At 39.2% G+C, this 13994-nt stretch overlaps 1 protein-coding gene across 3 annotated transcripts; it reads right to left on the bottom strand.

Annotated features, from left to right (window-relative positions):
* Positions 1-1294: 1294 nt before the first annotated feature.
* LOC136243884 (proline dehydrogenase 1, mitochondrial-like) lies at positions 1295-12543 on the bottom strand. Of its 3 annotated transcripts, XM_066035440.1 has the most exons (15): positions 12116-12254; positions 11689-11788; positions 10810-11003; positions 8767-8789; positions 8641-8703; positions 8522-8592; positions 8112-8213; positions 7220-7272; positions 7081-7156; positions 6939-7031; positions 6600-6749; positions 4127-4256; positions 2153-2285; positions 1965-2053; positions 1296-1680 (listed from the first exon to the last, which is right to left on the bottom strand). In XM_066035440.1, exons 3-15 carry the CDS (start codon positions 10989-10991, stop codon positions 1499-1501), a joined length of 1347 nt encoding a protein of 448 aa, XP_065891512.1. In that variant the 5' UTR covers positions 10992-11003; positions 11689-11788; positions 12116-12254; the 3' UTR covers positions 1296-1498. The 3 variants fall into 3 exon arrangements, 2 of the variants coding, with proteins under 2 accessions (XP_065891511.1, XP_065891512.1); XM_066035439.1 differs by lacking the exon at positions 11689-11788 and having other exon boundaries at positions 1295-1680; positions 12116-12536; XR_010695007.1 differs by lacking the exon at positions 11689-11788 and having other exon boundaries at positions 1626-1680; positions 1965-2048; positions 12116-12543.
* Positions 12544-13994: the final 1451 nt, after the last annotated feature.

Raw genomic sequence — 13994 nt, 5'->3', positions numbered from 1 at the left:
CAAATTCTGAAAGAGGAAATACTAATTAACAACACGGTTACACATATTAACTATGATATTATATGTAACAGTTATACCATGGGTATAAGTGCATGCTTTGCCTGGTATACACGCACTTGTCCGAGGGACACAGGCCCGAGCACTGGCTTATCAAGATGTCCTGATTTCAGGTCAGTTTACATGCTTATAGTGTCCAGATTACACACGTGTCCTCGTTATCAAGCGTTCTGGTTAACAGGTTGCACAGTAACAGAAATGTGACAAATGCATGCTCTAATAGAGTTTCTTGCATGATAATAGAGAATCACAAACATTTATTCCAAATGCATGCATGGTCTTTAACAGTATACATGGCGGTTTTGATATAATACCCATAGCATCACATTCTAAGCACCCGTAACTTCAGTTAAGTGAATGGGAACTCTCATGCAGTTAGAGTTGCCTACTTTTGGAATGTTGATAACAAGCATATATTGTATGACGATTCTTCAAAGTGATAATGGTACTACTAATGAAGAGAAACAAGGATTATGTTGGAGTGGCATGTTACTATACTTCAAAACAGTGCATGACCTTGTGTCTGTATGTGCATGCACACTTGCTCAAATGCTGGAAAACCAGACTTGGTGATCATGCATCGCTTCAACTGTAAACAAGTTAGTGATGTTTATCGTGTTATTATAAATAGTCCAAGCCTGTAAAGTAGTGAAATTTTTTGTTTGGTTTCACTTAGGACGATTTTTGCACTTTAAAGTTATATAATGGCTTTGTGGTTGCTCTTGTGTAAACAGCAACTTGATAATCGAATTCCTTATTCTATAGCAAGTATGGTGTGTAAGGTTAGAAGCAGACTGAAGGCCTCTACAAATTTGGCGGTGAGGGGGTTTAACACATGGCATATTGAAATCCCTATATACGTTTGAGAAACCAATGATTTAATATCCTATTATAAGAGAATTGGAACTGTTTCTTGGGTGACTTTTCATGACAGTTTGCAATTGTGTAGACCAAGTAGTGGCATCTGCTCAAGAACAGGCATGTAATGTCAGCAACAACTTTGTGCATCTCATAACCAACCATGAAAGTGTCCTAGCTTTTCAGTGCAAAGGAATACTTTGAGGCTATTACCAAGTGCCCAGATTATACACAGGCATTCTCATCTTCAAATGTCCTAATTAACAGGCTCCATTGTATAGACTATACAGTTCCCCAAATCAAAGTGGCCATTTCAGCAGTGGAGTGCCTATTGCATATCTGGTGCTTTTAAAGCATGTACTAAGAGTAATCAATACAATCATTAACTCTGTAGCTAGGTTACATGAATATCTACTTGTGTTTTATTCTATATGTTCTGGTGTTAAATAATATCATGAGGTGAATCCTAGTACCACGTGGGTGGTCTAGAAGCAATCATAATAAATATAATAATTAACACAGTGACATTGATTATTCTGAGATGACTGATGATGGGTGACCTATGACTACTGCATGTAACATATCATCTAGTGATAATAAAAGGTGATAAAATTCTTCGTATTATTTCTTTTCTGAGCATCTCTTGCTCCTCCACTCCTCTCAACATGGCCCCACGATTCTCCAAGCCCCTTCTGACCAAATATGGTAATACTCCTCGATATTTGCCATGATGGAACATTTTGTACACCAGGTATCCTTCCTGACCTACAAAGGTAACAATAAATCACCTAACTCACATTGTATCCTTAAAAATCAGCATTAAACAGTGCAGCCCTATAGCATATAACAATGGTTTGGCAAAACTACATTCCACATGCTAATTCATAGTTTAATCTAGAAGTTCCTGGGTTTAAATTCTGCTTCATATTTTCACTGAGTTAGACATAATAATACTGCACTTTTTACAAGTAAATGAAGGAAATCAAGTCTTATTTGATAGGTGCAGTATTCAGTGTAAACCGCATGTTAAATTCACATGTTACACACACCAAGAGTTAAGCTGAGGTAATCAGCCATTCCCATTGACTGTGAAAACACTACTTGACCACTTTGTGGAGATATCTTATGGGCTGCTATCCTGACAAGAAAAAAAAGAAAATTATCACCAGCAATATTTATGTAAACCTTATTTTGTAAAAACAGGTATACAATGTAGATACGCAATATTCACTGTTACCATTCCTTAGCTATGTCCACAGTTTCTGAGTTGTGTGAGGCAACACACAAGAAAGTTCCATCCTGGGATAGGACATAACCCATGTTCTTATGATAACTATCACTGGTTTCTTCTTTACTGTCATGTACAGGGTCTATATAGTACGTAATAAATAAGACTGTGTATATTGAGCTGGAAACTAGATATGTTACAAAGAGTTTATCTAGTAGTATATATAAAATACCATATATATATATACATGGTCTGATTGGTAGGAATCATATTTGGTGAACAGGTAAATAAAAACATTGTGACCGACTGTTGTTTTGGCAACTCAATGGTTGCATCCTGGCACTGGCTGGCAGGATCTTACCTTTATATTGCATCCCTGCCAATCAAGTATATGGTAGCCATGGTAGCCATGGTTGTCAATACATATCTAATCCAAAATAGCAAACGGTGCATCCTTAAAAAAGAAGACTATATAGTATGAAAAAAATGTGATATCAAAGGTGATGATATTATGTCACATTTAATAGTTATACCATGGCCACAAGGGATTTGCCTGATATATATGCCCAAGCCCGAGGGCCGCAGGCCCGAGGGAGAGGGCATATATATCAGGCAAATCCCGAGGGGCCATGGTATAGGTAATATATACCACTCTGGCATGCTCACCTAATAGGTAAAGGAAAACAAACCTGAATTCACCACATTACTTTTATACAGAGGCTTGCAAAAATCGATTGTGGGTTTAAATTGTGGGTACAAAAAGAAATGATTGTGGGTTTCACTGGTTGTAGTGATACCATTTTAAACCAAATAACCACTTTGTGGATGAATAAAGTTACCTAAAGTGCTAAAATAAACACTTAGACATATAGGTTGTGAATGTTTGAGGCATCTTTTTATGCAGTTGAAATGTACTCTGTAGAAAAACAATCCCCACATTGCAAAAATGATTATTTAGTGATGCTTAGTAACTGAACTATGCAATGCTGACTCACTCAATTCTTTTTACTTCACAACAATGCCCCTAACTAAATCAACATGTTTAACTCAAACCCACAATGCAAAACTTTAAGCAGCTCTAATTCAAACCCACAATGCAAAACTTTAAGCATCTCTATATAAACAATCAAAGGGAACTGATGCTTTGTAGTTGCCTCAGCATCAAAAGAAGTTGTGGTCAGGGCTATATCATGATATTGCCCTGACCACAGGGCGATATTTAGGTATTGCCCTGTGGTCAGGGCAATATGTGATATATAACCCTGTGATTTCCTTTGATCTGAGGTGTCAAAGTGGTATATAATTTATTAATGCTTTACAGCACAAGTGCTGAAGGTCTGTAGGACACCTGGTCCTACAGCCTGCTCAAAGACTTTAGCTACTTAAGGTGTGTTTGAAAAGTTGGAGAAAGGAGAAAAAATCCATGACTGGACCTAGGTAACCTCGAACCTGCAGCTATCTGATTTACGCTCGAACACTTACAGGAGTCTACCAGGTGGTCAGGATGCAATATCACTGCAGCCATTTTTTGGCTGCCATCTTGATATCACATCTTTTTGTACTAGCCTATTATTTGAATGCTGCACTATTTTTTCACAGTTTGGCTGTTTTATAGATTAATCATTTCCTTTTGTATTTATGCACGCTGGTTTTCCTATAGGTATAAATTGTAAGTGACATTTGTACTGCTGTATTTGAAAGGTATTAGTTTGTAGTGTAGTTGTTAAATGCTGTATGCATTAAGGGATCTTTCGTGCAACTTATGTATAATCACAGTATTATGCAAAGGCAAATAGCATGTAGCTACAACCATCACAACAAAATATATATAGACTATCGAGCTTGATTAGAATATTGATTGCAGCTGGTTTACATCAAATATCCAGGAATTTTCACCTTCAGCAGATTTTAGTGGTTATTACCATTATAATTAGGTAATTATGATTAAAAGGCACATGCCAACTCAAATATACAATGACACACCTTCATATCCATGTTGTGTGGCCAGCCTCTTCTCCTCATCCATATATGCTCCCCTCACCAACTTCACTGCATAGATACAATTATTCCTCTCAGTGCTCAAGTGACTGAACAACATTGTCTGGTGTGAACTCTATTAGGATAAAATGATGAGTGACATAAACTGCTGTACATGATCTTGTAGTGAGTATGGGCCCACCGAAATTGCATGTGAGTGACCACCTGTTGAGTATGTAATTAACATAATTATACTTGTGTTTAAATAATTAACTTTCGTGGGATAAAGTACCCACGAAAACTTTAAGCATTGAAAAAGCACATGTTACAATGCTGTATGTACCACTCTGCGTGGGCAGTTCAAAGGCACCGCCGGTGCCATAATTTGTATATTGCACTGCTGCAGACCGCAGCGAGTGCATTATAACTTATAACGCACTGGTTGCGGTTTTGTAGACCACAACGAGTGCATTATAAGTTATAATGCACCGACCGCAGTGCAATATACAGATATTGTACTGGCTGCGGTTTTGTGCAGCATAGCACAAGTGCCGGTGGCGAAGACCACTACGACACCTCACCTAATAGGTGGAAGGACACTTCACAGATCACTCGAATTCTTTTATAGCCTGACATGTAAAGGTCGATTGTGGGCCATAATGTCACCAATACGTATAATGTTTACAAGCAGCCAATGGCGATCGAAAAAGCCAACACGGGTGGCCACAACTCTAGTCTACATATATATAAACGTACTTATACACCTTACTAGTCTGGTGCCATCTTAGCCCAGATTAAACTGTAGTCCACTTCGACAATGACTCAATAAAACAAATAAATTCTAAATAATACTAACCTTTACGTTCGATTGTGGTAACCAGTTTTGTCATGCCACCAGATTCGAGTTTAGCCAGTGTGAATAGTAAGAATTAGACTAGTATCGTTTAGTAGTTTGGTTTTGTTTACTTAAAACGTCTATTTAGCTACTTTTTTTCGCTCGAGGGAATCACTATGGCGATTAGTCTATATGGGGATTGAGTGATCACGCTGGCATGTTGAGCACTACATAATGAGAGTCGAACAGCGAATGCAGGTTAGTGATATAACCCATAGCGTACTAGCTTTCAATGTCTCAGGTGGCTGCAGTACTGCAGGGGGGACGTCATCGCAACGTCCGGCTTGGTTACCCACAATCGATGTTAGAAACCTGGCCTTTATAAGTGTTACAGCTGTCTTGTGAGACTCTCCCCACCTATTAGGTGAGTGGTACATAACAGTTATACAACGTGCACTCGTGCTCTGCCTGTATAAACGCACTTGCCTTCGGGCCTAACGGCCCTCAGGCTCGTGCGTTTATATCAGGCAGAGCACTCGTGGCCGTTGTATAACTATATAATAGCGTACATCTCATAGCTACACATGTATAAATACTTGCTGAGAATGCCATCATGGGTATCCACATGGTTAACTCCCACCTGTCTTACAACACCTTATACATGTGAAGCAGATTTCTGTGTGTGTGTGTGTGTGTGTGTGTGTGTGTGTGTGTGTGTGTGTGTGTGTGTGTGTGTGTATGTGTGTGTGTGTGTGTGTGTGTGTGTGTGTGTGTGTGTGTGTGTGTGTGTGTGTGTGTGTGTGTGTGTGTGTGTGTGTGTGTGTGTGTGTGTGTGTGTGTGTGTGTGAGGCAGCATAGGCCTGGTAACTGAAAGGTTTCAGGTTTGATGCTTGATTATGCCAAGTTGGTGTTGTTGCTTCCATGAGCAAGAAACACTGCTCCAGTCTACCCAGCTATATAATGAGGACCTGGTGGCCTGGTCATCTGGGGAAGCAGCACACCCTGCTATAATATCAATGGGTTTACTGGGAAAGCAAATTCCCAGCTATCCTTGTCTCATCTAGCAGTGTTGGGGTCATCATGGAACTTTAGGTTCTGTAACCTCTCTCCGTGAGACCTGGACAGTCTCTCTCCATGAGACCTGGACAGTCCTCCTGCAGGTTTCTATCCCTGCTCCAGGAGGATTTGCCTGCACAAGGTTCAAACGCCTGAGTGGTGCACAGGCATCCCAGTGCTGGTTCGCTGGGCAGTAATAGCTATGTTTTGTATGGCTGCCATAGGCTTTGCTTTGTGTGTGTCTGTCTGTGTGGGTGTGCACGCATGTGCAGTGTCTGTGTGTGTAACCAGTTTAGTAACAATATTGCGATGCAGCAATTGGTGAACACCTTATCTGTACTTGGGGAAAAGTACACTGCAGATGATCGATATAGTTATGTATGTTGCATCTCCAGTAAAACATTTTTCACTTTGGGATATAAAGTAAAGTACACAACTCTCAACACAGATACATGTACATATTGTATGCCATCATGCAGATTGGTTCATTTCTGAAGATGGTGCAGCCAGTGAAACATTTTATTTTCCAACTTATGGTACTGCTTGCCACATACACCTATGCACACGCATGCACAAACACACACACACCTTAAGATAACTCTGGACTGTATCATAAATGGTTGGTTGTTCCTTATTGAAATTCTTCATTAGATAATGTACAGTGAGACTACTAATGGCTGGTTGGTAGTAGGTCTGTTCTGCATCCACCAATACTCTGACATTCTTTGTTGCTGCTCTCTAAGTATGGCATATGGTTGCATGCACAGTACAGAATATTATGTAATTGCTTATTTGTTTTAATTACAAATGTGCTGATAAGAGTAAAACCAGGAGCTTATAAGCGCCGAAGGCACACTGGTAAAACCATAAAAGAATGCAAAGAAATTGGTACAATGTTTTTGCTATATAGATACCATAACTCCTTACTTCTCCCATATCACTCAATCTTTTTAAAAGGACCTTCACTTGTTGGTGCTCTTGGTGGGAAAGAGGAGCTGGTCTTTCTACTCCAGGTAATGTCTGGATAATTAGCAACATGGGCTTAGAGCCAGTCATCAAGAAGAAATACCTCTTTTAATAACAAATGAAGCTGATCCACATTTTCTGCACTGAAATGATTCCTCCAGTCAACAAGATCAATATAACTGTGGATAACAAACAAGATATTTTCATAAGTAACTACAAAATAGGTTGCTGTGATTACTAACCCTTTTGTACTAAGTTCTGTCAAAGTTTCACGCAACACTTGTGACTTGAATGACTGGTGATCGAGACAATGGAGATAAGTGATACCAATAGTTCATAATATTAGTATGCCCCCCATACAAATATTATGAACTCTTGGTGATACGAGACCAGAACCAATCCAAAGTGCACATCAGGCAAAATCAAAACTAACACAACCAGTGGATAGCTACACTATCGTACTACTAGTTTTGACCCTCAGTACTACTAAAACTACTTGAAGCTGGTTTTACAAGACATCTATTCTGGGTGGTGTAGTGAGTTTGAATGGTGGTTTCTGGCCTTGTGAAGAACCTGGCTGGGCAATAATCAGTGGTGTACTGGTGGATGGCCTGATAAGGTTGGCCATATATTTTCTGTATTGATTTTGCTGCATATCAGCCACTAAGAAGCCAGAACAGCCCTGTATTTCATGTCTGAACCCCAACTGCAGTTTGCCTCCATTTTGAAGTCTGTCTCTTTCCACCCCTACCAACTCCCACCCCTTTGTAAGCACTTGTGATACTAATTCGCTTGTCCGAAACTCTACAAGCAGCTACAAGTACTGGAATTAGTCTGAAAGGTAAAAATTCGATGCATCTCTTGTGTAAATTTCATACGCATGCTTGCTATACTTGGCAAGTTGAATTCTTTAAAACCATTTATCTTGAAACTTCTAATGTGTGATTTGGATTGTTTTCAAAATACTGAGATGAATGAGCCCACAGTTGCAGCATTCAAATATAACTATAGATTCACCACTCTTACGGCCCAACACATTTCATCCTACATTTGTTGACTCAGCACTGTCTCTTGTAGCCACCACTACTCTAAACCTGGGAAACATTCCTGTGTGTACACAAGGGGAGAAGTTACCATGTTAGAAGATGAGATGTTGGGGATACCATTAGATGTTGAGGTAGTGGAGTATGATTTGAACACTTCATCAGAATAGTTCAGTAGTGTAGTGAGACGTCTCTGTGGATAGCAAATGTGACATTAAAATTGTAAAGCAACTATCTCATACAGCTCTATATACTACATAGGAATATTAATTTATTATTGTAATAATTAGTAGTCTCCTATTTCTATCACATGTACAAAGTATGTGTACTACATGAATTGGATGCTGAAAAGACAAAAATTTAAGCAGTAACATGTGATGATAGCGGAGCATGTGAAATAGTATGGTTGAACTATAATTTCTATTCCGTTAATCATAAGAAAAAGAACCCTGCAGATATATACATATAGAGACTATAAAAATATGACATTACAAAACCTACTAAAAGTTTGCCGTCAACTATGCTTGCCACCTTCATAGAAACAAATCGTGATCCATCATTAACATATCTAGCTGAAGAGCACACAATATAAACTACGAGTCATCTCAATCATTACTAACCAGCATTGTCAATGGTCATCAGGCAGTGATCAAATACCTTCGCACATTTAGCTTCCATCAGTTCTGGTAGTGTATAATAGAGACTTTAATATCACATCATTTTAAATTACTTTATATAGTGAATACCTTTCTGTTGTTCAGGACTCAACCTGCAAAAAATAAATGTACATATAGCACATGTAGTGTACTTGTTTATTAAGCGTGTAAAGCTACAGGTACCAAGACGGGTGCTAAATGGAAGTGATTCTCAAGCCTTCAAGGGTAAAAAACCATCACCACACAAAACCAAAAGATGCTATACTAGAGAGCAAAGCTAAATATTTGTGTACACTGCTAATGAAAGAAACTTATATCACATAACAGTGTTGCAATGGACTAAAAGTTGGAAGGACATACATTACAGTAAGACAGGAAGGAAGTGTGTGCCTTTGAGAGGAATGTTGAACATCCAGGGGTGGAAGAAATGCTATTAATATGAAGAATATCAATGGATATGCCCATGGGTGTAGTTAGCTTTCAGAAATGCCTGGGTATAAGGTCGGACTGACCCTATACTATATGCAAGCTATCTATCAAGAATGCGAGCCCATCTCTGCAGACTCCTTATTACACATTTGCTTTTGAAAAACTATGGATACAAAATACATCATTAATTGCTAATCATGGACTGCAACACAACCACTGTGTTGATCCCACCACAAGCTTAAGCTTACCTGGTTGAAGCTTTACTGCAAATCCAAGGCAATAACATAAATAATTGACATTATACAATATTATTTTTAAACAGCATTATTTTCAGGCTGTGGCTTTTATTACAGCAGGGTTGTTACTTGTTCCAAATTCAATTGTTCTTGTAGAAAATCTCATAGAAATCATAAATCAGATACTCACAATTACACTGACATGGAGATAATCTTAAAATGTGACCAGATTTTACAGAACCGAACCAAATCGCACATCAGGCAAAATCAAACTAACACCACCAGTGGATAGCTACACTACCGTACTACAAGTTTTGACCCTCAGCACTACTCAAACTACACGAGGCTGGTTTTAATAGACGTCTTTTCTGGGTGGTGTGGAGTGCCCAAATGGCGGTTTCAGGCCTTGTGAAGGACCTGGCTTGGCAAGAATCAGTGGTTTACTGGTGGACAGCCTTATAATGTTGGCCAGACGTGTTCTCTGTAGATTTTGCTACATATCAGCCACTAAGGAGCCAGCACAGCCCTGTAATCTCGTGTCTGGACTCCAATCGTGGTCTGCCTCCATTTTGAGGCCTATCTTTTGCCCTCCCCGCCACCCCCCAGCCTCCACCCCTTTGTGAGCACTCGTGATACTACTTCGCTCGTCCAACTGCTCAGATTTTCTATCTTATTTGGTGGGAAACTGTACAAGCAGCTACAAGTACTGGAAGTGGCTTGAAAGGTAACAGATTGATGCATCTTTTGTGTAAACTTCATACGCGTGCTTGCTATCCTTGGAGAGTTATGCTGGCTTCAATTCTTTAAAACCGTTTATCTCGAAACTTCTAATGTGCGATTTGGATCGTTTTTCCAAAATCCAGTCACAAATAAAATCCATCATCATTTGTTATCGTTGTTACAATATTGTGCCCTTTTTGTTATAGTTTCAGTAGTCACTGACTCATGACATATCATATTCAACTATTTTGAGCCACTAAATAGGAACCACAGTTATTACAACAACAAAAACTTCCTTAAAACTAACTGTGGGAATGATTGCTGTATTGTAGTAGTTAGGGTTGTCAGGCAGAGTGTTATAGCATAACGATTGATGTAATAAATTGCCATGGCTAATAGGAACTGAGTATTTATCATGGTTAGTGGACTATGGTACACTTAAATGGTGGCCCAAGGCAGACAGACAGTGAATCCTGGAGGTTAACACAGATAACGAAAGATTGCTAATAATTTATTGCTAATGCTATTTTATCACCTTTATTAAAGAACAACTATACTACAAAATGTAGTGCATGCATGGAAAGGCAAGGAAGTAGCAAACCAACTGCTGATGACAATCATGCACATCACGTTTTGCTAACACATGAAAGTCTACCCAATAAAATCTGTCCCTTTGTATCATCTTTAAAATGCTTATTTCTCTTGGCAACCTCCCTCCCCTCTCCCTAGTTCATATTGTTACACATACTTGAGCAATTCAGTGTCCTTAAAAGGCTCTGAAGTGTAGGCAAATGCCACTCCCACTTTCCGTCGTGCAAATAACTCTACTTTGTCTCTCAGCTCCTTGTCTGTGTCTTTCCCTCCAAACTGACCAAACACACTTGCCCTGAGAATTGCCTGGGTCAGTGACTGACCCAATACTGACTCCATGTAGTTAAATATCTGCACAGAAATAAACCATAAATTGACATAAAAAATACTACTTTGCTAACTGGGGTAAGTAGAATTCCAGGAAACAAGAATGAAATGGGAAGGAAAAGTGGGAATGGGAAGACCACTGATAAAGGCCACCATATCAGTAACAAGTTTTTTTGTTGTTTTTTTGCACATTGCTAGATTTTTCCACTAAATACTTTAATAGAGCAGTAAATGAAAACTAGCCCTTAGGAAATGTGAGTAAACTGTTGACAATGATAAGCAGAGTTTACTTTGAAGAGTTTCTTAGAATCTAGCAGCCAGAACAAACACATATCTGCACTCCTTCTTCCCATCCACCATCTGACTATGGAACTCCCTCCCAGAAGAACTTGTTACCTCACCAGACTTCACTTAAATTACCTCAGTATATGTTTAATGTACATGTATGTTATGCTCAACTCTGAGTCCTGTGCATCACAAATAAATTTTAGGTGTGGGTAATACCAGAAAATTTTGCTTCGATGCGATTCCAAGAGAATAAACGTCTTAATGATTAAGACAAAATATACATTACAAGCATACAGGGGCCTAGACACAGGGGTACCATGTGCTGATGGATCAGTACAGGAGCCCTGGCAAGACTTACATTAACTAAAATTAAATTACAATACATCTATATATATATATATATGTAGTACTTAAAGTTTACCTTTTTACTTTTGTCATAGTATCGGTGAGTATCGATACCGATACTGAGTAGCTACTTGTGATTTTCGCATCTCACAGTGTTGAAAATTTCTCAGTGATGACTGGTGGGTTGAATAAAGCTTGCATTATAGTACAGTAATGGCCGGAACTTTTTTAGTGTTTGCATCCGTAACACATGCACAATGTAGGCAAAATATCACGTGACCACCAAGTATCGAAATTTCCGATTCTTCATAAAAAGCACTCGATACCAAAGTATCAGACATTCTGATATTGGCATCGATATTTTATTACTTGCATCGCCCACCCCTAAAATAAATCCTAGTAAGTCTTGTGCCGTACAACCAGTGAGACCCACAGCTTCTGCCGGCACACATTTATAATATTATCCTCAGTCTCGCTGACTACCGGTATATTATTTCACTCACTTGTAGGCTGTTCTCCACCAAGTAATCATTCCTCAACATGTTGTACACCATCCAGGCTCGTGTCAGCTCTAATAATGGTGTCCCAGGATACAAATCGGCTTTTAGTCGTGTTTGGTTGGTATCGATCGCTCCCGTGCTTCGCTGGTAGAAGTTCGGAAAGAGGCGTACTTGAGAAAGTAGTAGAGAATGAGAAGGGAGACAACGAGGCGAAAGCAGTGAACGATGAAACGCCATCTCGGAACTGGCGGCAAAACAGGTAAAACTGGTTAGCACCTGACCCGGCTACCCTAGCTATAAAATATTGCATCATAGCTATAACTGTGGTAATAACATCATTTGCACACCAAGCATCCCTATTTTTATGCCAGGTAGTTTCCAGTGGGTAAGGTAACATGTAGCTAAACTACCTTGCCCACCGGCTGGACTATCATATACTCATTACAAGAAATTCGAGACTGCTTTAGACTATTAGCGAGTTTTAATGATTAATTCACCGGAAACCTTATGATTATGATTATGATTATGATTATGATTAGATACTGGAAAGACAGCACTCAGTGCTGGTTACATCCTTATACTTGCAATTTCCTGACAGGTGGTCAGCTAGGAGCTTAGCTACCGGACTGATAATGAAAGTCACTAGCCGTATAGTGCCGGCCAACTTGAATAGCTAGCTATAGAGGAATTTGTGAATTGGGCATATTTACGGATTTTTCATGCGTCACGAAAATTTACGAAACTGGACCATGACTGGACGTATAAGCTTGGCGGTCAATAGACAGAATGTGAAAAAGCAGCTCTGTCAGGTACTCTTATATATTAAAGAAGGTTTAAGATTGGTTGCTAATGTTTTTAAAAGCTTTCTAGCGACATATTTAGCGAGAAAATTCGATAAGAGGGTGGTTTTGCTCGTACTCATGCCTGATACGGACATTGGCATAACAGCCTCACTGTTAAAGTTTCGGAGCTCAAACTCCCGACACAACATTGGTGTGAACTGGTTAACAACAAGACGCGTTCAATTACAAAATCGGGCTGCTTGTTCAGCAGAAACCTCGACTTCAATTTCGCCATTGGAAATGTACGGTGATATTGAAGTCGAGATTTCTACTGAACCCTAGATACTATAGCCGTACCCTATAGTATCTATGACTGAACACGTCTTGTTGTTAAGCAGCTCACAGCAATGTTGCGTCGGGGGCTTGAGCTCCGAAGCTTTAACAGTAAGGCTGTTATGCCGTCCGTATCAGGCATGGGTACAAACAAAACCACCCTCTTAGCGAAGTTTCTCTCTAAATATATCGCTAGAAAGCTTTGAAAAACATTAGCAACCAATTCTAAACCTTCGTTAATACACAAGAGTACCTCGTAGGGCTGCTTTTTTTTACGTTTTGTCCAGTTGCCTCATAAATTTATGGCCGTAAATTTATACGTCCAGTTTTATTTATGTTCCGTATACTTCGAGTATGCGCAAATCTCAAATTTCCCTATATTCATAAGAGGCCTTCAGCTTGCCATAGATACTATCTATGAGCTTGCGAATGCACATTGAATTCAGTTCTTCGCAAGACATTTTGTTAATGTAATTCATTATTGTAATGAATAATTTATCTACAACAGTATATACCACTTTGACACCTCAGATCAAAAGGAAATCACAGGGTTATATATCACATATTGCCCTGACCACAAGGCGATATCTAGATATCGCCCTGTGGTTAGGGCAATATCATGATATAGCCCTGACCACAACTGCCTTTGATGCTGAGGCAGCTACAAAACATCAGTTCCCTTTGATTGTTTATATAGAGATGCTTAAAGTTTGCATTGTGGGTTTGAATTAGAGCTGCTTAAAGTTTTCATTGTGGATTTGAGTTAA

Source organism: Dysidea avara, chromosome 14 (genome assembly GCF_963678975.1).
Source record: "Dysidea avara chromosome 14, odDysAvar1.4, whole genome shotgun sequence".
NCBI lineage: Eukaryota > Metazoa > Porifera > Demospongiae > Dictyoceratida > Dysideidae > Dysidea > Dysidea avara.
This window is presented reverse-complemented; position numbering and strand designations above follow the sequence as displayed.